The sequence below is a fragment of the Denticeps clupeoides genome, chromosome 9 (genome assembly GCF_900700375.1).
Source record: "Denticeps clupeoides chromosome 9, fDenClu1.1, whole genome shotgun sequence".
In the NCBI taxonomy this organism is placed as follows: domain Eukaryota; kingdom Metazoa; phylum Chordata; class Actinopteri; order Clupeiformes; family Denticipitidae; genus Denticeps; species Denticeps clupeoides.
The window spans coordinates 1915130-1941396 of record NC_041715.1 but is presented as its reverse complement, the minus strand read 5'-3'; the positions used below and the strand labels follow the sequence as shown (position 1 = coordinate 1941396).

The 26267-nt window shown below is 41.4% G+C and overlaps 2 protein-coding genes and 1 pseudogene across 4 annotated transcripts in view; all 3 read left to right on the top strand.

Annotated features, from left to right (window-relative positions):
* Nucleotides 1–9761, top strand: part of il1rapl1a (interleukin 1 receptor accessory protein-like 1a) — a 42596-nt gene extending 32835 nt beyond the window's left edge. The window contains exons 7-12 of one of the 3 annotated variants that reach the window (XM_028992352.1): nucleotides 3713–3845; nucleotides 5043–5119; nucleotides 5455–5598; nucleotides 6716–6886; nucleotides 7388–7432; nucleotides 8067–9761. In XM_028992352.1, coding sequence (XP_028848185.1) covers nucleotides 3713–3845; nucleotides 5043–5119; nucleotides 5455–5598; nucleotides 6716–6886; nucleotides 7388–7432; nucleotides 8067–8785 — 1289 coding nt within the window. In that variant the 3' untranslated portion in view covers nucleotides 8786–9761. Of the gene's footprint in view, nucleotides 1–3712; nucleotides 3846–5042; nucleotides 5189–5454; nucleotides 5599–6715; nucleotides 6887–7387; nucleotides 7433–8066 lie in introns of all 3 variants that reach the window. The other 2 variants (XM_028992350.1, XM_028992351.1) reach the window with 2 other exon arrangements.
* A 419-nt stretch (nucleotides 9762–10180) lies between these two features.
* LOC114797463 (zinc-binding protein A33-like) lies at nucleotides 10181–13153 on the top strand. The gene is made up of 6 exons (XM_028992439.1): nucleotides 10181–10713; nucleotides 10911–11006; nucleotides 11615–11836; nucleotides 12082–12104; nucleotides 12174–12292; nucleotides 12597–13153. The coding sequence occupies exons 1-6, from the start codon at nucleotides 10300–10302 to the stop codon at nucleotides 13139–13141; spliced, it is 1419 nt and encodes a 472-aa protein (XP_028848272.1). The 5' UTR covers nucleotides 10181–10299; the 3' UTR covers nucleotides 13142–13153.
* Nucleotides 13154–15432: 2279 nt separating this feature from the next.
* LOC114796773 (zinc-binding protein A33-like) lies at nucleotides 15433–26098 on the top strand (annotated as a pseudogene).
* The last annotated feature ends 169 nt before the right edge of the window (nucleotides 26099–26267 follow it).

Sequence of the window (26267 nt, the reverse complement as noted above, 5' to 3'; positions counted from 1 at the left end):
TGTGTCGGTGTATTCTTCCACTTTGAATAATTTGTACACGGCTAAAAGTTTGGAGTGCTCGGAGAAAGTCGAAGAACGGAAGAGAGAAGGAGATAAAGAGGGGGTAGAGAACCGAGGAACGGATGCCGTTAGCATGTGATCGCACATTGGGATCCGGGGTTGCCACGTCACATCAGAAGCCCACCGAGAAGCTTTTCACTTCTCTGGCGTTCCTATGGGCGTTTCTATGGAAACAAAGGCTTCTTGCCTCAGTATGCTAATGTGGCAGAGTAGCCGAAATGAGCGTTAATCCGTAGCCTTAGCCGAACGTAAGTCATCCATTACTCTTGTCGAGTCCCGGCTCTAGGGCTTAATGGCAGGTAATTAGAACCTGTTTACCAGAGCCGCTCTCCTGGCCCCGCACGACAGCTCGGTCCAACCGCGTCTCTTTAAGTTATGCAGTCGTGAGTCAGACCTCTTCTTGGGATCGCTTTCTCCTGCCTGTTTTCAAACTTGCCGGACAATAAGGCCATTAGGAAGAAAGCGAAGGACGCGGTAATATTCCCTTTGTGGGGTTTTAGCCTAAGGCAGCATGTATAATAAAGATAATGCCGACATTTGGTTCCGAAGCTAGCCAGGTGGCCCGTAAGAAGGATGAGTGCTCCTGAAGAGTGGGAGGACGCGTTCAAGGCCGCGTCTGGTTCTTGCCAGATGCTAGCTGTTTCAATAACGTAAAAGGGCAGGTGAGAGCATTCGAAATGAACAGGCAGTTAGCGCTAGTCTCGGTGTGTGATTGTCTCCTCGTCTCCGCTGTTTTCTGTGGATGACTGTGAGTGGTGAGAAAGTGAGGGCGTCATTGGAGGATCTCCCCCGGTTGCCAGTTAGCACCCCCCATGTGCTGTTGCATGTTTCATTCAATGCAGCTTGCTGCATATTGGTCCTCTGCGTGTTGTTGGCTGTTCCTATGTGTTCGGTTGGCCATTCATGTGAGTGGTGGCTGTTCTCCTGTGACCTGTTGGCTCTTCCTCTGTGTCCTTATTGCTGCTCGTCTGCATTCTATTGAATGTTACTAATTGGTTCTTGCCTGTAACTCTGTGTTTTGTTGGCTTTTCATTTGTGGTTGGTGGCTGTTCCTAGGTGATTGTTGGCAGCTCATCTGTTTCCTGATATCTGCTGCACTGTGTCCTGTTGGTTTCTCATTTATGGTTGGTGGCTGTTCCTTAGTGATTTTGGCTGCTCCTTTTTTTTCTCTGATGGCTGTACCTCTGTGTCCTGTTGATTTCTTATTTTCGGTTGGTGGCTGTTCCTTAGTGGTTGTTGACTGTTCCTCTGTTTCCTGATGACTGTTCCCCTATGTCTTGCTGGTTTCTCATTTTTGTTTGGTGGCTCTTCCTTAGTGGTTGTTGACTTTTTCTTTGTGTCCTGTTGGCTTTTTATTTTTAGTTGGTGTCTGTTCCTCTGTAGTTTTGGTGGCCTATTTATGGCCTATTAGGGTCAGTAATCAGAAGGTTGTCGGTTTGAGTCCCAGTCTGCCAAGGTGCCACTGAGGTGCCACTGAGCGTCCCCACACACTGCTCCCCGGGCGCGTGTCATGGCCGCCCACTGCTCACCAAGGGTGATGGTGAAAAGCAGAGGACACATTTCGTTTTGTGCACTGTGTGCTGTGCTGCAGTGCTTCACAATGACACTCACTTCACTTTCACTATTTTTCTTATGGAGCTGTATTGCTGAAACGTCACAGCAACATTGGCTGTTGCACCCTATATCCCATGGTGTGCCCATATTTACACCTTTGGCACAGCTGGCCTTTCCACCGTGTCCCTTGGTATGATCCTTTTCTCCATCTTCTTATCTTCTCAATGATTGTGAGACCCATGAATAAATGTTTAAAGAGGTACATTTGTATGGATTTGAGGTACATTTGTATGGACTTGGTTACATCACAAGATTTTGTGAATTGATCACAGTCTGCAATTGTATCTGGATGACATTTGACTGTTTTAGGCCATGCCACAACTCTGACTCACTGTCAGCTTTGCGAGGAGAGCAGATCCTGTCATCCCTGGTGCAGGGGCTTTTATAAAGCGTAACGTGCTTGTTGAAAATGTCCAGTTCATAGCTGCATGGCAGACCTAGCAGGTGTCTATAATCCAAGTACTGGATTCCTATCTAGAATATCACAGCAGGTGCTCTTGATGCACCGTTGATGCTCACACAGTGTAAATATATGAGAATGGAGTCTCACGCCAGGCATCAGATCTGTGATCTGGCATGTCGTGGCTGCGTTTGGGACCGCCGTGACCTCATTAAACCCCAGCAGGTAATTTCCTGTGATACAGAATCCAGACGGGATGGAGAAGAAATTCAGATATGACACAGAAGATGGAACCCACCCGTTCTCGGGAGTTTCTGCCCACAGCACTCTTTCTAGCTGGGTTCTTAGATAAGTCTAATCCCTGCATTCATATACAACATACAAGTTTGCATATGTGTGTTTTTGTGTGTGTGTGGAAGCAGAGTGAGAGAGGAGGACGGTTGTAAAACTGCTTTACACAACTGCACCGCTGGCATTTCCAAGGCACTATTGTGACTTTCAAGTAGCATCCGCAGATGAACATGTTTGAGGCCAAACACACTGACTTTGTGATCGGCTTAATCCAAAAGCATCATTTATTTTCCCGGGAAGAGAAGTTAATTTGCTGCAGTTTGTGTGCAACAATCGATATGATCTGCAATGGATTCGTTCCTGCACTGGAATATATTCTGGGAAGGTCATATGTGGGGGCGGGGGGATTAGTGTGTGTGAGATATATAGAGAAAAGACTCGCTCTGAGAGTTTGTAGCGAATGTAGGGTACAGTTAACCGTGTTACGGGTTCAAAATTAGGTACTGGGCTTCTGTCACATTAGCCGTACTATATTAATCAATAAAATTAGGCACACTGCACACATTTCTGTAGTGTACATAGTGTATATTAAACTAGAGCTGGTGTGTGTGCAGCAAGCAATATTTTTCCAGCTGGCTCCTTCACACAGTTCTGCAGCGCCTCCCTTCGGCTGGAATCCTCTTCTTCTTCTTTTTTTTTTTTTATGCTTCTCGCTGCAAATCGAGAGCCTCATTCAGCCAGAGGAGAATGTTCGGCTGATAAGAAATGTAGGGCAAAAAGAGGACAATACGCACTCCCACCTACACATTCCGTTTTTTCTTATACATTTTCAGTAATAGTGTCCTCAAGCAACAACAAAAAAAAGACACATTAAAATGAATATTTCTTCTACCCTGTACAGTTAATTCACAGTCCATTTAATGCAACTTTTACCCGTTTTTTTCCCCATATTTTGTGTTTCTTTGACCCCAGAAGTATTACAGTTAGGCCATGATAACGAAAGGTTGGAATTATTGTATAGGTCAATATTAATTTATTTACATATCATATGTCATCAGTTTTGGTTTTGATACTTATTATTATGTACACATTCTATCAAGTCTGTTGAGTCTGTTCTGTCATTTATTATTAAAAATGATATATATTTTAAATATTTTTTCTTTAGTCATGTTTTGAAGGTTCTGCCTCAGATTTAACCAAAAATGCTTCCTAGTAATCAGTTATTAAAACTTGAATTGGTATCTAATAGTGTCAGGTGGACCTGGAGGTGTACGGGGTTCCACCAATAGACAGAACTTCCCCCAGTTATTCCTGATCAGTTCATATTTCCTGTCATTTCCTCCACAGGAAGTCCGCTGAACTTGACGTGTCGAGCGTTCTTTGGATACAGTGGCGACGTGAGTCCACTCATGTACTGGATGAGAGGGGAGAAGTTCATCGAGGACATGGACGAGAGCCGCATCCATGAGAGTGAAATAAGGTAAACACGAAGCGTGCTGCGTCCCCGTCATTATTGTCATATCATTACCAAACATCCCGTAAAAAGATCTATTAGTTTGAATTTTCAGTAATCCTTTTTTTATAATTGATCGTTTTGCATATGACATTTCAGGTTAACTGTCACATCATTAAAGAAGTATTAATAATGGAATACTGTGTAAAGTTTCAAACACTTCATGCACTCTGCTCTCTTTAATAATTCACCCTGCATATGAATATTGCAGCCTCATCATTATTATGCACATTCTGTATTTTGTCCATTTAATGTTTATTCTGTGTGACATCTTCCATGTCCCCTCAGCATCTTCCATGTCCCCATGTTCTTTTTTTCCATGGCAATAGCATGGAAAGCCAGTATTATGCATATGAAAGTGTTTTTAACATAAGAAGATCTGACTGGCTGATTTTTAGGTCTGACTAATGGGAGCGACAGACAGGCCTCAATGAGGTCCTCTCGGGCAGGGGTCAAGAAGAGGAGACCAGCTTTTCATAATCTACTTTATTTGCAAGCAATCTTTGACTGCAAACCCTTAGCTGGGTTTTATTCATTCTTTCACCCGTTCCTTCTCGCCTTCCTCTCCGACTCCCTCTGTTTCCATGGCACCCACTATAAAAAGATCCCTCTCATGACGAGATGTGTGCTGCTCGTGGCTTCTAAGTACCAATGGACTTTTCTTCTCTGGGTTTAGGCCGAGGCCCAGATTTTTTTCAACTTCTCCCTACATGCGCACTTGTCTGCATATAAGTGAGCAATTGAGTGAAAGAAAAGCACACAAATATCTTGAGCAAAATATTTTTTTATTATTACTTGAAAAATTCTCTACAAAAGATTCTTAATAATACATGGTTCCATAATAATGACTCATAACAATACACGTTATATAACCATCTAAATGTACCATCTAACAAATATTTATTGTTTAGTGGACAGTGAAGGGTAGATGAATCATTTTAATTCATAGCCTTTTGCAGTTTTTGCCTATTGGCCTTCATTACAGTAGCAGGTTTGATTGCAGACGCCATTTTACAGATTATCACATGTACTGCAAAACAAAATTAGAGCAGAATATAAATAGAAGATTTTTTTTTCATTTTACATTCTTGAACTAGTCAGTTGGCTGGCAGTTTTAAAGTCCAGATTTAGAAGGATTGACAGTAATTGACTTCTACCTTCCAGGGTTGTTCGGGAACGCCTGGGGGAGCAGGAAGTGGCCGTCTCCCTGATGATTGACTCCCTGGAGGAAGGTGATCTGGGTAATTACTCTTGCTACGTAGAAAATGGCAACGGCAGGCGATATGCTAGCATCAACATCAACAAACGAGGTAACAGTTCATGTTGCATCACGTTTTTATACTTCATACGAATCTTCATAGACAAACATATACAATCACAAGTAATAATGATGAACTCTCTGTAAATTTCGGTCCTTCTCTAATATATTTCCAGTGTATTCCTTGAAACTGGGAATCTGAACCAGTTACTCTCTGGTTTTCACTTTGAAACATCTATTTTGCCCTCACACCCAGCATCCACTGAAACCTCTCTCTCTCTCTCTTTCTCTCTCTCTCCTCGCATCCGGTCTGTGCAGAGTTAATGTACACAGTGGAGCTGGCCGGGGGGCTGGGAGCCATCCTGCTGCTGCTGCTGTGTCTGCTGGCTCTGTACAAGTGCTGCAGGCTTGAACTCATGCTCTGTTACAGGAAGTACTTTGGCAGTGATGAGATGGACACAGGTATTTACCTGATCGCATCCCAGTATGACTACAATCTCCCTCTCTCATTACTCTCCTCAGCAGCGTCACAAAATGAATCTAATTCATAGTGGAAGCCATTATAGAAATGGCAATCAAAGTTGATCATAGGAATTTAGGAACACTCTCATTCCCTTATGGATTATCCATAAAAGAAATCAATACATAAAAGAAATATTACTGTTCGAGTTAATGAACATTTCAACATTTAATGCAGTACTGTTAATTATAGTAACAGTACTGAAACAGTCAGAAACAGCCTCACACCTGGGGCTTTACCTGGGGCATTATCAACCCATTCAGAATCATGAGCCACGCTACATTGTCTCATTCTATCACACTGATACTATCACACTATCAGGTGCATTATATCATTTTATCATACTTATACCATCACACCATCAGCTGCATTCTCATTCTGTCACAATAGTATCATTATCACTGATATAATCACACCACACCATCAACACACCATTATCTCGTTCTATCACACTGATACTATCACACTATGAGGTGCATTATTTCATTTTATCATGTGTATACCATCAGCTGATATCATCACATTTATCATCACTGCTAAATTATCTAATTCTATCACACTTATATAATGACACAATCAGCTGCATTATCTCATTCTATCACGCTGATATCATCACACCATCAGCTGCATTATCTCATTCTATCACGCTGATATCATCACACCATCAGCTGCATTATCTCATTCTATCACACTGATTTAATGACACCATCAGCTGCATTATCTCATTCTGTCATACTGATATCATCACATTATCATCACCATTATCTCATTCGCATTATCTCAGCCAAGTTATTTCATTCTATCACACTGATCAGTAACCCAAAACACCTGTAGGCGTCCAGCCACACTGAGGCTATTGGAGTTTGATTTGCTGACACATGGCTACATCTTCACAGAGATGAATCACACAGTGATTCACACAGACACACAAGCCTCTGAGTTTCTTTTTCACCAATGAATACCAATCTTCCAACGCCAACCTTAAACATCTGTTGGTTATAATCCAGATTTTTGGATGACTGATAAAACTTACTTCTCCGTATCTCCTGTATCTCCCAGAGGATAAGGACTATGATGCATACCTGTCCTACAGTAAGGCAGAGCCTCAACAGTGGGGGGAGGACCTTCAGGAGGAAGAGCGCTTTGCTATGGAGATCCTGCCTGATGTTCTAGAAAAGCATTATGGATACAAGCTATTCATTCCTGACCGGGACCTCATACCTACAGGAAGTAAGTGTCTGGTGGATTTGTGTCACTGTCAAGTACAGTGTGTGTCCATGTGCACGTTCAGCATCTGTTTTATGTGTCTCTACATACGTTTTTCCCATGATTCTCTGCTCATTGTTCTGTGTCTTGTAGTGTAGACTTGTAATGAAGTAGAATGGCTGTATGGATCCTGCTCCACGTCTCACGTGCAGTAATGTCTGCTCCACACTCCACCTACATCACAGGGTGCACAAAGCCGTGGCCATGCTGAGGACAGCAGGGAAAGTGTCACGTTGAGGATTTCCTTAATGTTGCCAGAGATCTGTGGAAATGTAAAACCTGATTCACGCGGCTCCATGCGGCTCAATGACACACACAGGCTTTCAGAAATGTAAATCCTTTTCATGGTGTGTGCTGGCTGCTGCATGTGTACTGTTTCACTGTGTGTGTGTGTGTGTGTGTGTGTGTGTGTGCGTGTGTCTGTGTGTGTATGTATGTGTGTGCTTGAGACGTCTTTGTGTTTAGGTCTGAGCATTGAGCATTTCCAGGATGATTCACACCTGCTTAGAGGTACTCTCTCTCTCTCTCTCTCTCTCTCTCTCTCTCTGTCTGAGTTTACTGACTCATTTAAAACTTCATGTATCCATTGTTCCTTGTGCTCCATGTTAACAGTGTTTCATTGTGTCTGTTGCGTATTTGTTCATTTGTAACCCCTGACGCGCTCATTGTATCTTTATTTAAATTGTGAAATAACCAAGAATTAATAAGAGCAATTTGTACTTCTACATACATCAACACGACATGAGTTTACCACACATCTACATAGTTTACTTTGTATGTAAATGTAATGGCATATGTTCCTTACTTATTCTATAATATATAATTGTTAAAAAATGTAAACATTTTTAGGTAAATTCGGGGATTTATGAGTATAAAACCAGTAGTAAGCCATAACACAGACATAAGTTTATTACATTGAATTATTTCATTTTAAAGATAAAACCATTCATTGACAGACTTTACTCTAAAGTTGACTAATACTGACATCTAGTGGCAGAACAGGAAACTGCTGCAGATGGTGCGGCAGAAAAAGTTTTTTGTCCCAGTTCATCTCATGTTTTGCTCTATAGACTGCAGCAGTATTATTATGTCCTCATGTTTACTTGCCCACGTGTTTCCCCCTTTCTTATTTCCCCATCTGCAGCATACATTGAGGATGTGGCGAGGTGCGTGGACCAGAGCAGGCGCCTCATCATCGTCCTGACGCCCAGCTACGTGCTGCGGCGCGGCTGGAGCATCTTCGAGCTGGAGACGCGTCTGCGGAACATGCTGGTCTCCGGCAAGATCAAGGTGATCCTGATCGAGTGCTCTGAGCTGCGCGGCATCATGAACTACCAGGAGGTGGAGGCCCTGAAGCAGACCATCAAAGCCCTGAGCGTGGTGAAGTGGCGCGGCGAGCGGAGCAGCCGCCTGGGCTCGCGCTTCTGGAAGCGTCTGCGCTACGAGATGCCCTTCAAGCGGCCAGAGCGAGTCCTGACCAATCAGGCGCTGGACGCCGGTGAACCAGGACCCTTCGGGGGCCTGCGGGCGGTCTCCGCCGTCTCCATGGCAACGGCAGCCTCGGCCGCCATGGCCACGGCTCACCCCGAACTCCGCTCGTCGTTTCAGAGTTCGTACCACACACACATGCGTCAGAAACACTCGTACTACACACACCGCACCTACGACTACGAGCTGCCCTTCACCGCTGGGGGCACACTGCCCCCCCAACACACCTACTGCAACATCCCCCTCACCCTGATCAACGGGCAGCGCCCGCACAGCAGACCCCACCGCCAGCGCAGCCTGGACCCCCCACACACCAACAACGCCATGCTGCCTCTGTTACCGCGGGAGACCAGCATCTCCAGCGTCATCTGGTGACCAGAGGGGCGGCGAGATGATGGTCCTGATGCTGCCTGCGTGACTCTTCTTTAATAATCCACCAGAAGGAATTCATTCAGCAAATCAAATCTGCAGACGCCAGTCATCTCTTCAGATTTCTCGTTGTGTCCTTGTGCTGCAGAGAACCTCACGGCTGTTTTACCGACTTCATCCTACTTTGCCATCAAATACGACACACACTTCAACACACACACACAGAACACAGGGTCTTGTACAGTGTATTTTGTAGCACCACCTTCCTGTTTCTCAGCTGGAAGTCCTTCTGTTCATCCGGTTTTCATGGTTTTTGTCTCGTGTCCCCATTTTTCTGCTCGATTTTTGGGGGTCTCTGGTATTTTTCCATAGACTCACATGTAAAACCAGTTTATGCAAAATGTAAGGAAGCCTGGAGAGGACGTGCTGTCTTTCTCTCTGAGGTCTACAGCGATCTTTCTGCTCCAACTCTGACCTCGGGCCTGACAGACCTGGTTCTGCTCGGATGTCCTTTAGGAGAATTTTGAAGACAAAATATATTTTTATACCAGAAATATTTTGCAGGAGAGCTGGTGTGACTCTGTGGAGAGGTGGGCGTGTCGTCCTCTCACTCTCCTCTTCTGTCGCGTGTCGTCATGGAGACGGAGGGGATTCCACTTCATGTTAAAATTTAAACACTTATTTGGTTCAAACATGTTTTGGTTGATTGGAAAACTATAATCATTTTCAGCATCATAATTTAATTCATGTTTAAGAAACAGGGGAAGTATGATATGGGTTGTTTTTTAAAAATATATATTGCTCTATTAAATTAATATTATTAATAAAAATACTATACTGTATGAATAATCATATTTGTATCCATCTTTATATTATATATCAGTTGTCGTAGATCTTGATCTTATTCATATGTCTGAATGTTTCTTTTCTTACTTTATTATTATGTTAAGTTTTTAATGAACATTAAACACATCTTACTGTTCCTCTTTCTTGTTCATGATTCAAACTCATGGAAGAAAAATGTTAATGTTATTTAGTTTAAATTTATAAGGATTTTACAGTCACTTCTTACAGGGACACACTGTAAAAAGTGATCACGGACTAAACTTAATCTGTCACACCTAATATTTTAGTATTGACGTAATTAAATAAACCAATCAGACCTGCTGTAACCTGTTTATTTACATTACAGCAATGATAAAATATTAGGTGTGACAGATTACTTAAATTTTTACGTTAAAGTTTAGCCAGTGTTCACTTTTTACAGTGCAGCATTTAAGTCTTATTTTGGGCTACTTGAAAATAAACTTTCAGCCAATCAGTGAAAAGCACAAGTACGGACCAATAACAGCATTTATACAACAAAGCTCCGCCCTCTTTGTGGTTTTAGGAAGAAGGAAGCAAAGACAAAGTTGTTTATCATCTAGAAATTCTTTTCTGTGTTACAGTAGAAACTACTCATTTATATATATATTTTAAAATCCATTTTTAAAGAAATTTATTTTTCAGTATAAAACATAATGGCTTCTCATAAGAGGAAATTGTCTTTCTCAGAAGAGGATCTCTCCTGTCCTGTGTGCTGTGAAATCTTCAAGGATCCTCTCGTCCTGTCCTGTAGCCACAGTGTCTGTAAAGTTTGTCTGCAGAAGTGCTGGGAGAGTAAAGGATCTCGAGAATGTCCAGTCTGTAGGAGAAGAACCTCAAAAGAAGATCCTCCACTTAATCTTGCTTTAAAGAACTTGTGTGAGATCTTCTCAATAGAAAAGATCCAGAGATCTTCAGCTGGATCTGAGCTTCTCTGCAGTCAACACGGTGAGAAACTCAAACTCTTCTGTCTGGAGGATCAGCAGTTCGTGTGTTTGGCGTGTCAGGATTCAAAAAGTCATGAAAACCACAACTTCAGACCAATAGAGGAAGCAGCTCTGGATCTGAAGGTAATATAGATTGGCTAAAAACATTAAAATCAATTTTATAAGTAAATATAAATGTAGTTTTTATTGACCAGAAAATGGACCCTGTTGCCTCACTGTCTTTTTCACACAATATTTCATCATGACACTGAAGAACCCTGTAAACTGTAAAGTCTTCTGAGTAAAAGGTTCCTCTGTAGTAAAGTGCTGTTTCATTTCAGGAGGAGCTGAAGGTGAAGCTGGAGTTTTTACAGGAGAAGCCGGACATCTTTAAAGCCGCTAAAGCCACCTGTGATCGAACTGCAGAGCATATTAAGGTAAGAAGAATCAGTTTTATCCTCGTTTAGGACCTCATGCTTATTAACCTCATGCTTATTAACCTGCTTATTTAGAATCATTATGGACATGGATGTCATAGTAATTTTGTGTTTTCAGTGATTCAATGACAACTCACATCTTTAAAAAATTACACTAACAGTCAAATATATACATACACTCCAACCATTTTAATCCACGCTTGGAGAAGAAGAAAAGAATGAGGCAGGGCTGCTACCTACTGCCAGGTTAGTGTGATAACCAAGAACCACCACCAGGAACCATGGTGACAAGTCATACTACCTGGGTGTAGAAGAGCAGGGAATAAAAGTAAAGTAAGTAAAAGACAGATCTCAAGAACCCAAACCAGACTGGACACCAGCGGGGGCACCATGATGCAGGTGAGACACCAGGAGTTCACCAGGTTCCTTTCTTCCACATCTTATAAAAGCAGTCAGCATCTAAAGAGCAGAAGATTCATTGTGATCTTCAATATTTCTACTCAAAGTTCTGCAACTGGACGTAAAAGCAGAAGTTCAGGAACTATTTAAGATGATTAAATACAAGTCATGATGACACGTAACATGTAAATCTTTCTTTTATCATTTAGATCCAGACCCAACACACAGAGAGGAGGATTAAGGAGGAGTTTGAGAAGCTTCACCAGTTTCTACAAGATGAAGAAGCAGCCAGGATAGCAGCACTGAGGGAGGAAGAGAAGCAGAAGAGTCAGATGATAAAGGAGAAGATGGAGAAGATGAGTAGAGAGCTTTCAGACACAATCAGAGCTTTAGAAGAGGAGATGGGAGCTGAAGATGTCTCCTTCCTGCAGGTAAGAACTAGTCTCTGTCTTCATGAACTCTCACACCTTTACAACATGTGATCACATGATTGATCTACACTGGAAAGATCTGATGAAAGATTTTGGTGCAGATCTGTATCCTGCTGCTGGGATCTCAGTTCCTCTGAGCATCTCGGGAGCTTCTCTGGTTCTCTGGTACCTTCACAGTCTAGTTGTGTTGATGTGGAGCCCTTAAATTTGTTCTAATTAGTGGGCCTGTTTCTTTGTTGTTTCAGAACTACAAGAACACAGTAGAAAGGTAAGTCCACTCCTCCTGTCTCTATGAACCCAAACCCACAGCAGCTCTGACTCCTGAATGTTATTCCAGAACCCAGTGCAGACTGGAGCATCCAGAGAGGCTTTCAGGAGCCCTGATCCATGTGGAGAAACACCTGAGGAACCTGAAGTTCACAGTCTGGGAGAAGATGAAGGAGATTATTCATTATAGTGAGTCAATCACACTCTCTCTCACACACACACACACACACACACACACACACACACACACACACACACATATATATATATATATATATATATATATGTAATAGTGATTATTAAGACAGTTAGATTTAATAATTGCTGCAAACTTAATATTTTGTGTTCATCACTTATTATACATTATAATCATAAATCAAATCCTTAAATCTGGTGTTCTGACACTTATCATATCAATCCTAACTTCTGAATATAAAATATCAGACCTGCATCTTCTCTACCAAACCTCATGTGTGTGTTTTTCTCTCTTCAGCTCCTGTGACTCTGAATCCCATCACTGCTCACCCACAACTCGTCCTGTCTGAAGATCTGACCAGTGTGAGATTCAGTGATGAGAGACAGAAGCTTCCTGATAATCCAGAGAGATTTGATTACTGGCCTGTTGTTCTGGGTTCTGAGGGCTTCAACTCCGGGACTCACTGCTGGGATGTTGATGTCGGGGAAAATACATGCTGGGTACTGGGCGTCATGACAGAATCTACAGACAGGAAGAGAAGAGTTTACCTCAGGAGTGGAATCTGGTATATGGGTTATTATGCTGGTAAAAATAGAGGACGTTCCACACCGAAGCCAGAACCTCTCCTCAGTGTTAACAGGAAGGTGCAGAAGATCAGAGTGACGCTGGACTGGGACGGAGGAAAGTTGTCGTTCTCTGATGCTGTTAATAACACACATCTACACACTCTCACACACACTTTCACTGAGAGAGTCTTTCCGTACTTTCGTACTGCCTGTAAACTCTCTCCTCTGAGGATCTTACCAGTGAAGTTTCATGTATCAGTAGAACGTCAGAGCTGAAGATGATGCTGCATCAGTTTCTGAAACCTGTGAAACATCTCAGAAACGACTACAGGAATCTTGTTTCTCTAATTTTCTTTCACTATTTATTGGTGGTCTGCAAAACTCTTCTTGAGGATGATCGTTGTTTTAATGATATCGAGGATTTTTGTCAGTGCTGTTGGTGGTGAAGACTCAAGATTAATAGCCTTTAATAGGAAGATGTGGTGATGTCCTACACTGACCATTGAGGGTTTGATCTTCATCACAGAGAAGATCAAACATAGAACTTTTCATGACATTCCTGCAGGACAACCATATTAAACAGACATTTTAAATTCATTTCTGTGCTTCCAGTGTTCAGTATGTGGACCGTCATGAATACATAGACCACTGGAACAATAAATATCTGTAAACAGGAACTCCGACTCACTGCCGTGATGTTGTCTTGCTCAGCAGTAGGAATTTGAACATGTGTCTCTCTGGTTATTTGGTACTTAAGCCTTTTCTTAGCTTGTGCACTTACAAAAGATCTTAATAAACAACAGTAACTAATCTGTTCCGCTGTTCCTTACAAACCTAGGGCAGCTGCTGCTGTTCTTTCCAGAAGGATTCAAATACAACAGCACTGACACCTGCTGGTTAATGGTGGTACTTCAGTTTTCTGGAATTAAAGTCTTTCCACATTTCTGTTGACCAGGCCTATTCGTTCGTTATTTAAAAACTCCCAGCCAATCAGTCGTTTGAGCTTTGCTTCTACATGTTTAAGAGCAAATACATTTGTCTTGAGCTGAATATTCTAGAAAAAGTCCTTCCAATAACAAAAGCAATCCAAGAACCAATCAGTCAATTCTAGCAGCAGAATTGACCAATCAGAGCCTCCTGACTCTCACCACCTTCCCAATGTCTCTCTCACTTTTATTGCGGACTTCCTGGAACCTGTAAAATCATCTCTGTAGCATTTTTCTGTTTTAATCTCGCGTTTTATGCAGCAGCTGATGACCTTTTTGGCTGAAATGTGGGGATCTCGTCTAGATTATTCACAAGAGTGAAAGTGAAAGTTAGATTAAAAACTCGAGCACTGTGGAACGCAGGTTATTGCTGGATATAAAAATAATGGCGACTTTGTCAGAAGAGGATCTCTCTTGTCCTGTGTGCTGTGAAATCTTCAAGGATCCTCTCCTCCTGTCCTGTCTCCAGGGACACTTATCCTATTAATCTTTTCTTGAAGAACCTGTGTGAGTCCTTCTCAGTAGAAAGGAGCCGGAGATCTTCAGCAGGGTCTGAAATTCTCTGCAGTCAACATGGTGAGAAATTCAAACTCTTCTGTCTGGAGGATCAGCAGCCTGTGTGTTTGGTGTGTCGGGATTCAAAAAGTCATAAAAACCACAACTTCAGCCCGATAAATGAAGCAGCTCTGGATCTGAAGGTGAGGAGAAATAACAAACTTATATTTCAGTGCTGCTGTGAACTTAACCAAGACCACCTACCAGAAAGTTGTCACTCCAGCTTCTCCTTAATGACTTCAAGTGTAAAAATGAAGTTTCTAGACTGTTAGAAAAAAAACTTCCAGGCATAATTGAGAAATTCTAGTTTGGAGAACAGATTCTACTGATTTTAAGTCGCTGTAAATGTAGTTGGTCACGAGCTACAGTCTCTGCAGTACTGAAGTGCTGATTCATTGTAGGAGGAGCTGAAGATGAAACTGAAGGCCTTACAGGAGAGCCTGGAGACCATTAAAGAAGTTAAACTTACCTATGATCAAAATGTAGGGCACATTAAGGTAAGATTAATTGACATTTTTCTCATTTGGTTTCATTTTAAAATTGTACTAAATAAATGTTTCTGTTTCTGAACTGTCTTAACTGATGTAGTAATAATAATATGGGTGACTTTGGATTTTAAAATCACTTCTGAGTTTTTCAAGGTCTCTGCCACACATGTTAACAGATAATTAATTACAAATAGTGCTTGCATGAAACTGATGCTCACTGTTTTATGACCAGGTTTATGATCCCCACCCATTTCCTCTGACATTCTTTAAAACAGAAACCTCGAAGAATACCCATTTTTCAACAAAAGACACTGATGTGTCTCCCGGTCCCCCATCCTCACGGACACAGAGCCTTTTTCACAGACAGACACACGCACACCACCTTAGGCTGAAACCAGTCCTTACATACCATAAATATCATACATTTGTTAATAAATGATTGTAATTATCAGTTGTTACGTATGTCTTTGTTTTTATAACAAAAAATAGATTTTTCAACAAAAAACACCAGGGTTTGAAAACCTATGTAAGTATAAAGATGTGTAAAAACGTTATTGCATAAACCAATAAATTATCAACTGATATTTATATACTTTTTATACACATGTAGTGCTCAGAGAGTTTGATACTGAACCAATTGTGTTTGGTGAGTGTGAAAACCAAAAATATTTATTTTTCTTAGGTTGCACGGTGTGTATTGAATTCATATCTTTTTGTTTTAGCAAAACAACAATAACACACGTCAAGAAGTGACAGCTCTGGGCGTACTGCTGATGCCCTAGGTAAATCTATTATACTTAATAGGGTGTGTAATGGTATGATTTCTTCTTTTTTTGTCATATGGTATGTGATTTGTAATATTTTTCTTTGCGTACAGCCGCTATTAAGAATTCTGTAGCAACCATTCCCAAACCAGGATTCGATAAACCAGCAGGAAAAAAGGCCACACGCAATAGGAAAAATTTGGAGTCAAAAAATCACAAAAACACGTGGTGAAAAACACAAAGGTATGTCTTTACATAGATCTTTAATGTGTTCTATTATTTTGATAAAAATATTGATTTTAACAATATGTTTTGTTGTGCAGTTATTAGTAATCTGGTAAAGGAGGATCTAAACTTTGTCGGATCATAGACAAATGAAGATTAGGGGCAGTGGTGGCCTAGCGGTTAAGGAAGCGGCCCCGTAATCAGAAGGTTGCCGGTTCGAATCCCTGGGATGCAGCTGATTTTACAAACACTGCAGAACCGTCTGAAACCTCAGATCTCCAATACGCTACCTCACTGGATGAACAGAGGTTTACAGTGCCTTCTATCCAAGAACATAGTTTGAGTGTGGTGTGGATCATGAACATCTGTTCATGTGTCACCAGAGAAGTTGATTAAGGCTGTGGAAATTATGGCAAAAGGAATAGAACAAATCAGTCATTTGGGGAGAGTTGACTGGAAAGCATTAGCAAACTTATTGTTATGTTTAAATCTTATATCACGTATATAGGTTTTTAATTTTATTGTAGTTGTTTCATATAGTCATTTTGTATATTATTATAACTCTTTAACTCATGTAAATCATCTGTAAAAACCATAATGGAGTCTAAGTGTCAATGTATGTATGTATCATGCTTTAATAAAACAATACACAAACTGATAAACAGTGATACATGGGGGCAGATTGATAGGTTTTATAATGTTTTTGTCATGATCTGGACCGGCAGGGGTTACTCCGGGTCCGGAGTTCGCGGGCGGGTCATTGTGCGTGTTAATGTTCTCTTGTCTCGTGCAGTCTGTATTAAACCCCTGTCCTGTGAAATCGTGCAAATGCATCCTCCTTCATCACCATGTCCAGCCCACCCGTGACAGAATGACCCGACCATGTGGACGCAGCCGATCTACGCCCTGCTGAGTTCCAGGGAGCCGTGGTTCGCCGCCGGTGCAAGACATCCGCCACTCGTCCTTATGGACTTCCTCCCCCCTTTCATGGACCGTTTTGTGGGGCACTCTCAGGAGGTAGTGCCTTTGAGGGTGGAGTACTGTCATGATCCGGACCGGCAGGGGTTACTCCGGATCCGGAGTTTCATGTTCGTCTCGTGTAATGTTCCCTGATCGTGTTCACCTGGTGTATATTTATATAATTGTATAAAACTATCCTGTTCGTGTCTGTTCGCCGTCGGGTCATTGTGTGTGTTAATGTTCCCTTGTCTCGTGTTTTTTGTATTAAACCCCTGTCGTGTGAAATCGTGCGAATGCGTCCTCCTTCATTGCCATGTCCAGCCCACCCGTGACAGTTTTACAATAATTGCAAAATGGTGGTGGTGCTGAAAATAGAACGCAATATGACCCGGTGGTTTTAGACCAATTGTGTAGAACAGGGGGTGTCATAGACGATTATCAAGTATCGCCTAGACCACATTTCAAGGGGGTTGTACTACACAGAGATATTCATTTCAGAGCTGGGTCGAACACAGACATTACATCGTATATTACACACCGTCACGACATATTCACAGACATTCTCACACACGCTGGTCAGAGCGGTGTTTTTGATGTCACATTGAGCGGTGAATCTCTTCTTTCTGATGTAAATGCCGTGTTGACGCCTGCAAATAATCACTCCTATGAAAATCTAATAGATGCTATCGAAAATGTTCTGCAGAGCAATCAGCGTGTTGTGCATGATGATACTCTTCATCTCACAGTTTCGATCGTTAGAGGTCAAAATGGCGCGATACGCCATAAATTGAGTGATCTGGCTCATAATCAGATAATTAGCTAGAACAGAATGAACCTATTCTGTCCTATTAATGTTTCAAACAATATGTCTGCCACATTTTGTAAATCCTCAGAAATCATTAGAGTATTTAGAAGGAATGGCTGTTTCATTTCATGTGGCCTAGCTAGTCATCAGAAAGTAGGCTTTAATAATGTTCCAAAATTTCAGAATCTACTGGGGAGTCAAAATTTAAATTTTTGTTACTGATCAGTTGATGGCATGTTGCAAAAATTTCAAACAAATATCGTTCCATATCCTAAAAAGGTGTTTTTATATCTTCGTGATCAGATTGACAAAGTTCTATGGATGCAGAATGAAACATCTCTACCTTAAAGAAAGAAAGTTCAGTTGCCATGACTCAACTCTCAGACAATCCTGAGTGCCCTGTGAGGGAGGGTGTGTTACAATATTGCCCGTCTTGGGGAAGATCCTGCAAGTCTGATTCATGTTTTGACAAACATAAACAGCCCAAGTCTATGAAGAGTGATCCCAGCATGGTTGCATCAAATTGTGACCTTACAAAATTTTGTAAAAATTGTAACAGACTTTACCACATTAGTGTGAAAAATCCTAAACCTCACAAATCTTCCACATTGCGTTATGTTCTTTGTCGTGAAGAATTGATCCCTGACTCTAAGCACAAATGCTTCATTCAGTGAAGTGAAGTGATTGTTACTTGTCATACACAGCAGCACTGCACACGATGCACACAGTGACATTTGTCCTCTGCATTTAACCCATCACCCTGAGTGAACAGTGGGCAGCCTTGACAGGGGCCCGGGGAGCAGTGGGGATGGTGCTTTGCTCAGTGGCACCTCAGTGGCACTTTGGCGGGTCGGGATTCAAACCGGCAACCTTCTGATTACGGGGCCGCTTCCTTAATTAATCAACCCGACTGTTGCTCTATCATCTATATTTGTACCATCCGGTTTAATGATCCTGTGCCTTGTGTATGAAAGCGTATTGTTTAACTCAACATAGTCTTCTCCATTTCCAGCTATAAAAAACTCCAGGCAAGCGGTGTCAGCCAATGCCAAAATACTTTGACGTATGTATTTTTTTCTATAGACAGCTGCGTCATAGGTACTGTGAACAAATCCAACTCCATCTTGACGCATTCATCGGACATGCCATGTATTAACGCCATGACTAGAACATGGTTTTTTAATTTCTTTTAGCCAGATACTCGCTCGTGCAAACGTTGTTTACACCTCGAGTTCCTTTTGGACAATGAGTATTTTTTTTCTTCTTTATTTTGAATTTGTTCCCATGCGTGATTCGTTTTACACCCGATGGTTTGTACACAGACCTTCTATGCATTACCATCATCCCTGAACCATCCTGTCCAACATCATCTTGTTTAGGTGTCATGACGTTGCTTACGACATCAGTGACAATGTTTTTAGCGGTCGATTTTAGATGGAGCTTTTCAATAGCGGTAGCGCCATTTGAAAAAGACCTTGAAAAATACCACCTAGCCCTGCGCCGTACATTTACATTTACAGCATTTACCAGACGCCCTTATCCAGAGCAACTTACAATCAGTAGTTACAGGGACAGTCCCCCACTAGGCTACTAACACTCACCCATACATAGTACATAGAAGGCGTGCCATAAAAAACAGGAATCCCACCACCCATTTGGTTTTGATAATATGCCACATAATGATGCGGGTCATAATCTTTCAATTTGTAGACCGGAGGTATACGTGGGATACAGTCTGTTAAAGTAAAGAATTCATCCGTATAGTTTTGTTCAGATCCTTTTGTGAACGTGCCTCTTGCTTTAGAAATTGTTACATCGGCTGTTTTGTATTTAGACACCACATTTTTCTGCTTTGCATCGTTCACGCCGTACAATGCTTTAAACACTTGCTCTTCATTGTCAGAGGTCACATCTACAGGTCTCATCCTAATGCTTCGGTGGTAACTAGCATTGTACCATTTAGGATTGACCGATGTCAGATATCGCCACATTCTACCCTTAATAGTCCTGTTAAAACGTTCGATGACGCTAGCCTTTAACTCGCTACCGGTGGCAAAATGACCGATACCGGTCATTACATTTTAAAAACCTTTGTTGAAAAACTCTTTTCCCCATTCGGCCTGCAATTTTTGAAGCACTCGGCCTTCCTTCAGAATAGTTTCAAACGCTCTAGTCACCTCGGTAATGGTCTTGTTTTTTTTAAATACGAGCCCACGTGTATTTACTAAATACATCTATACACATCATTTTCCTTTGAATACATAGAAATGTCAACAAGGTCTGCTTGGAATTGTTTGTCTATACCGTACACCGTGACTCTATTCGTCTTGTACTTGATATGCACAGGTTTGTGTAACGTACAAGCATCCTCCCCTGATAACCAGTCAGAAATTGTCCTGTTAGACAGGTGGACTCCAGTATTTTTAAACACAGCGTCTTTTAACCTTGTTTTACCACCAAAGGAACCCTCGCTGTCTGGCGTATAGTATTGCTTTTTTAAAAGATCCGTCATGATGGGTTGTTTCGTGAAATAATGACACAGTCCGTCTTGATTACGCAGCATTTATTTTCAAAGAACTATGCATTGTCAAAGTATTGTAAATATTTCACACACATATCTAAATCTCTCTCAATAAGGAATGAAACCACAATGGTATAAACATCCATCATACTATCAGTTACATAAGCACACAAAGTTATATTACCTATTCTAAAACTATGATTACACAATATGGTTTCTATGATCCTACATATAGACGCATGACAACATTCATCAGCATGTACACACACACGTACAAGATTAGACCAAACTATAGAAATTTTTCTGGCTATCATCATGTGTTTTTTAAGATTGTTCAAACATTTGCAAGATGTCACATAAACAGTGTTAAAATTACACACTTCATCAGCAATAACATTGCACAACAAAGATGATAGTTCAGATTTAACAAAATCTTTTGACGGGCCAAGACCCATGTATACAGAACTGTCTTCTTGCTATTTCCTACTCTAATAAAGAACAGTTTTAAAAAAAAGAACTGAACTAAAGTCCAGACGACTTCTTCTTCACTTTCTCCTTCCTGAAAGCAGAAAGAGGGCGGAGCTTTGTGGTATAAAGGCTCTTATTGGTCAGTAGTTGTGCTTTTTACTGATTGGCTGGGAGTTTATTATCATGTAGCCCTGAGTGTGAGTATCAAGCCTGAGAATTCCAAGACCGACATGTCCCTGTAACTAGTGACTGTAAATAATTATAACTTTAAACTAGAAAACATGAATATTTTTACACCATAATACTACATTTACATCATATTATCCTGGTATAAAATGATCCGGCAGGGGAACATTTTTCCGTGGTCACATTTCCTTGTGTTAGCTTGAATAATGAATAAGAAATACGAACAGATAGAGGAAAAATGTGTTTAATGTTAACTGAAAATTTCTCAATAAAGTAGGAAAAGAAACATTCAGAACAAAAATATAAACAATATTAAGATCTATGACAACTGATATATAATATAAAGATGGATACAAATATTATTATTTATAAAGTAGTAATCAATTCAAATTGACTCGCTACTGTTAACACCTACGGCGTCTGCAAAAAGCCTTGGAGTTTGGATTGACGACAAACTGAGTCTGAACCATCACGTTGCTGTGATGTCCAGATCCTGCAGGTTCAGTCTCTACAACATTTGCAAGATTAGGCCTTTCCTTTCACAACAGGCTACGCAGCTCCTCGTCCAGGCAATGGTCATCTCTAAACTCAACTATTGTAAGTCTCTCCTGGCCGGAGCTTCTGCAGTCACCATAAAACCACTCCAAATGGCCCAAAATGTGGCATCCCACCTCATCTTCAACAATCTATGTGCTGCGGCGCGGCTGGAACATCTTCTAGCTGGAGACGCGTCTGCGGAACATGCTGGTCTCCGGCAAGATCAAGGTGATCCTGATCAAGTGCTCTGGGCTGCGCGGCATCATGAACTACCAGGAGGTGTGTGACCTGCTGTAACATGTTTATTTACATTACAGCAATGCTAAAATATTAGGTGTGACAGATTACTTTAATTTTTACGTTAAAGTTTAGCCAGTGTTCACTTTTTACAGTGCAGCATTTAAGTCTTATTTTGGGCTACTTGAAAATAAACTTCCAGCCAATCAGTGAAAAGAGCAACTACTGACCAATAGCAGCATTTATACAACAAAGCTCCGCCCTCTTTGTGGTTTTAGGAAGAAGGAAGCAAAGACGAAGGTGTTTATCATCTAGAAATTCTTTTCTGTGCTACAGTAGAAAATACTCATCTATATATATATTTTATTTTTTTATTTTTTTATTCTTTTTCATTATAAAACATAATGGCTTCTCATTAGAGGAAATTGTCTTTCTTAGAAGAGGATTTCTCCTGTCCTGTGTGCTGTGAAATCTTCAAGGATCCTCTCCTCCTGTCCTGCAGCCACAGCATCTGTAAAGTTTGTCTGCAGCAGTTCTGGGAGAGTAAAGGATCTCGAGAATGTCCAGTCTGTAGGAGAAGAAGCTCAAGGGACACTTATCCTATTAATCTTTTCTTGAAGAATCTGTGTGAGTCCTTCTAAGCAGAAAGGAGCCGGAGATCTTCAGCAGGATCTGAGCTTCTCTGCAGTCAACACGGTGAGAAACTCAAACTCTTCTGTCTGGAGGATCAGCAGCTTGTGTGTTTGGTGTGTCGGGATTCAAAAAGTCATAAAAACCACAACTTCAGACCAATAAATGAAGCAGCTCTGGATCTGAAGGTGAGAAAAAAGTTTATACAAAATACACAGAAACATAATTTTGTTCATTCGACTTTATTCCTCGTTCTGAAATACACTTTGAACATACTTCAGTCTGACTTCCTTTTACAAACCGCGTTTCATCATGACAGAATAACTCTGTCAGTAATCTGTAATCTCTCATGTAAAGGTTTATGTGTAAAAATAATCTCTGTATTAAAATGCTAATTCATTTCAGGAAGAGCTGAAGATTGAATTGAAGCCCTTACAGGAAAAGCTGAAGAACTTAAGAGATTTTAAAGTGTCCTGTGATGAAACTGCAGGGAAGATTAAGGTAAAAAGAATCAGTTATAACCTGCGTCACTGTCACCTCACCTCATGTTCATCGTAATTTTAACATGAACATGAAGGTCATTGTCATTTTAAATTGTTCTGCTTCTGCTTAGTTATAATTAAAGTCTATGATTTATAAAGATACATTCCAGCAAATATTTGGCTGCATGTTCCTTAGCAAATATCAGGTTCTGTTCACCCAACACCTCAGTGTGATGGTTCTGGTGGGTTTAAATCCACACTTGGAGAAGCAAGATTCTCACAGACAGAGATGAAGCTGGGCTGCTACCTGCTGATCTCCTTAGTCTGATCTCCTCCTTCACGCCCACAGGAAAGGTTCTCTGAAGGAACACAGAACACAAAGCACAGGTCAGAGCTCAGGTACTTCACACAGGACCAGAGTCCATGTGTAACACAAGCAGCTGAGCAAGGTCTTTAAAAGTCCAGAGTCCAGAACCACCTCCAGAACCTGAGGTGACAGCAGCAGGGAACAACACAACTCAGTCAATCAAGAGTTCCTGTGGTTCTCTATACAGCCAACGTTCTGTAAACTGTATAACTTCAAAATGACAAAACCCGTCAGCATCTACAGAGCAGAAGATCCACTTCATTTCCTCCACTTCACTCATTATTGTGATGTTCAGCATTTCTACATCATGTCAACTAAAGACATCTCAGAAAGTTCCAGGACAAAAAGCTGTAACTGGGACAGGAAACAGGACGTTCAGGAACTTTTTAAGACGTTTAAATACAAGTCATGATGACAGTGGGGCAGTGGTGGCCTAGCGGTTAAGGAAGCGGCCCCGTAATCAGAAGGTTGCCGGTTCGATCCGCCAAGGTGCCACTGAGGTGCCACTGAGCAAAGCACCGTCCCCACACACTGCTCCCCGGGCGCCTGTCATGGCTGCCCACTGCTCACTCAGGGTGATGGGTTAAATGCAGAGGACAAATTTCACTGTGTGCACCGTGTGCTGTGCATGTCACTTTACGTAACATGTAAATCTTTCTAGATCCAACACACAGAGAGGAGGATTAAGGAGGAGTTTGAGAAGCTTCACCAGTTTCTAGAAGATGAAGAAGCAGCAAGGATAGCAGCACTGAGGGAGGAAAAGGAGCAGAACAGTCAGATGATAAAGGATAAGATGGAGGAGATGAGTAGAGAGATATCATCTCTTTCAGACACAATCAGAGCCGTAGAAGAGGAGATGGGAGCTGAAAACGTCTCATTCCTGCAGGTACCAAGACTGTTCTTGCTCTACCAGGATTTTTATAGATTTTATTAATAATAACTGGCATATTCCTGTTTTTCAGAACTACAGAACCACCATTACAAGGTAAGTGAAAGTCTTCTCTATCATCTCTGGTTCTGAACCCAAACAGCTCTGACTCCTGAATGTTATTCCAGAACCCAGTGCAGACTGGAGCATCCAGAGAGGCTTTCAGGAGCCCTGATCCATGTGGAGAAACACCTGGAGAACCTGAAGTTCACAGTCTGGGAGAAGATGCAGGACATTATTCACTTTAGTGAGTCTCTCACATACACGTACATGTAATAATAATTTGAACTAGAAGCCAAAATTCCAGGGGAAATTTTGATGGGTCTGTCCGGGCATTGGTCACAGCTGCGGGCATGGAATTTGTAAAATGGGGCTTCTTTACTGTGGTACTGCAGTATCACTTCAAAGAAGTTTTATTTTACAAATCCGTTGTTTCTTTACGTTTGACGGTCTTCGCGTTGCGGTCTTTAACGTAAGACGTGTTCTTTTTTGCCATTCTCAGCACAATAATAAATGGTCTGTCTTCCTGACAGACCCAATAATGAATTTGTGATAATTACACAATTTTGCACTTTTTTATAATCTGGTTATTTTTCCTCTCTCTTGTGTTTATTCAGATACTCAGTCATATCAATCCTAACTTCTGAATATAAAATATCAGACCTGCATCTTCTCTACCAAACCTCATGTGTGTGTTTTTCTTTTTTCAGCTCCTGTGACTCTGAATCCCATCACTGCTCACCCACTACTCGTCCTGTCTGAAGATCTGACCAGTGTGAGATTCAGTGATGAGAGACGGAAGCTTCCTGAAAATCCAGAGAGATTTAATAACATCTGGGCTGTTCTGGGATCTGAGGGCTTCAACTCAGGGACTCACTGCTGGGATGTTGATGTCAGGGAAAATACATTTTGGAGACTGGGCGTCATGACAGAATCTTCAGGGAGGAAGGGAGCAGTTTACAGCAGGAGTGGAATCTGGTGTATGGGTTATTATGCTGGTAAATATAGAGCAGGTTCTACACCAAAGCAAGCGACTCTCCTCAATGTTAACAGGAAGCTGCAGAAGATCAGAGTGACGCTGGACTGGGACGGAGGAAAGTTGACGTTCTCTGATGCTGTTAATAACACACATCTACACACTCTCACACACACTTTCACTGAGAGAGTCTTTCCTTACTTTAATACTCACTGTAAACTCTCTCCTCTGAGGATCTTACCAGTGAAGGTTCGTGTATCAGTAGAACAGCTGCGCTGAAGATGATGATTTAATATAAATAGTTTTGTCTCCTTTAACACATTCATGCCGGAGCAGAAATATATATGATGTTTGCTGGATATGTATGGTATCTTTATTTGAGCACTAAAATAGTTCTCCATGTTGAGGATGTCCAGATCATTCACATAATAAATACTCTAAAATCCTCAGCATTTGTGTTAGAAATGCGTCTGTGTTTTGCATGATGCCACCAGAACCTTGTATGTTCTTCAACTCCATGTAAAAACCCAAAAGGACCAGATCAAATACTGTCCAGTCAAACCATGAAGATGACAAGTGAAAACATCAGGACCCAGACAAAAAGCTTAAGAGAAGGAGAGATGAAGAACATGATAACATTTAAATAAATATTTCTTAAATGTTATTTTATTGTATTGATTTTGAGGATCAGACAATAAAATTACAGGTAAAATGATGGCAGATGGCATGTAAAATTGTGGTATAAATGTGGGCAGCGGTGGCTTAGCAGTTAAGGAAAAAGACTCATATTCAACCAGGTTGAGGGTTCAAATCCCAACCTGCCAAGGTGCCACTGACGTTTCCTTGATGAAGGTACCGTCCCCACACACTGCTCCCCGGGAGCCTGTCATGGTGCCCACTGCTCACCAAGGGTGATGGTTAAATACAGAGGACACATTTCACTGTGTCACCATGTTTTGTGCTGCAGTGACTGACAATGACAGTCACTTCACTTTTAAATATATGTATTTATGTGTGACCATTGCTACAATCAAATACTGCAAATCTATTCAACGTATGACTTTATGTCACAGCCAATACACCTCCAGCCCACCAGAGAGCACCAGACCAGACAGAGAGACGCCGACCCGGAAGCGGAAACGAGAGCGGGCAGCGCAGAGTATAAAAGGTCAGTCCAGAGTATAAAAGTCAGGTAACCCCGAGGAGTTGAATTTATTCCCAGAGACGCTAGCCTTATTTTCCCACGCCCAGCTGACTAGAATCCACGACCACGACCTTTGCCTGTCC

Bases quoted from the DNA above. Each gene is read 5' to 3' on its own strand.
- LOC114797463 (XM_028992439.1), top strand. From the start codon at position 10,300: ATGGCTTCTCATAAGAGGAAATTGTCTTTCTCAGAAGAGGATCTCTCC. The intron at 11,837-12,081 runs GTAAGAACTAGT...TTGTTGTTTCAG, and splicing joins AAGATGTCTCCTTCCTGCAG to AACTACAAGAACACAGTAGA. The intron at 12,105-12,173 runs GTAAGTCCACTC...ATGTTATTCCAG, and splicing joins TACAAGAACACAGTAGAAAG to AACCCAGTGCAGACTGGAGC.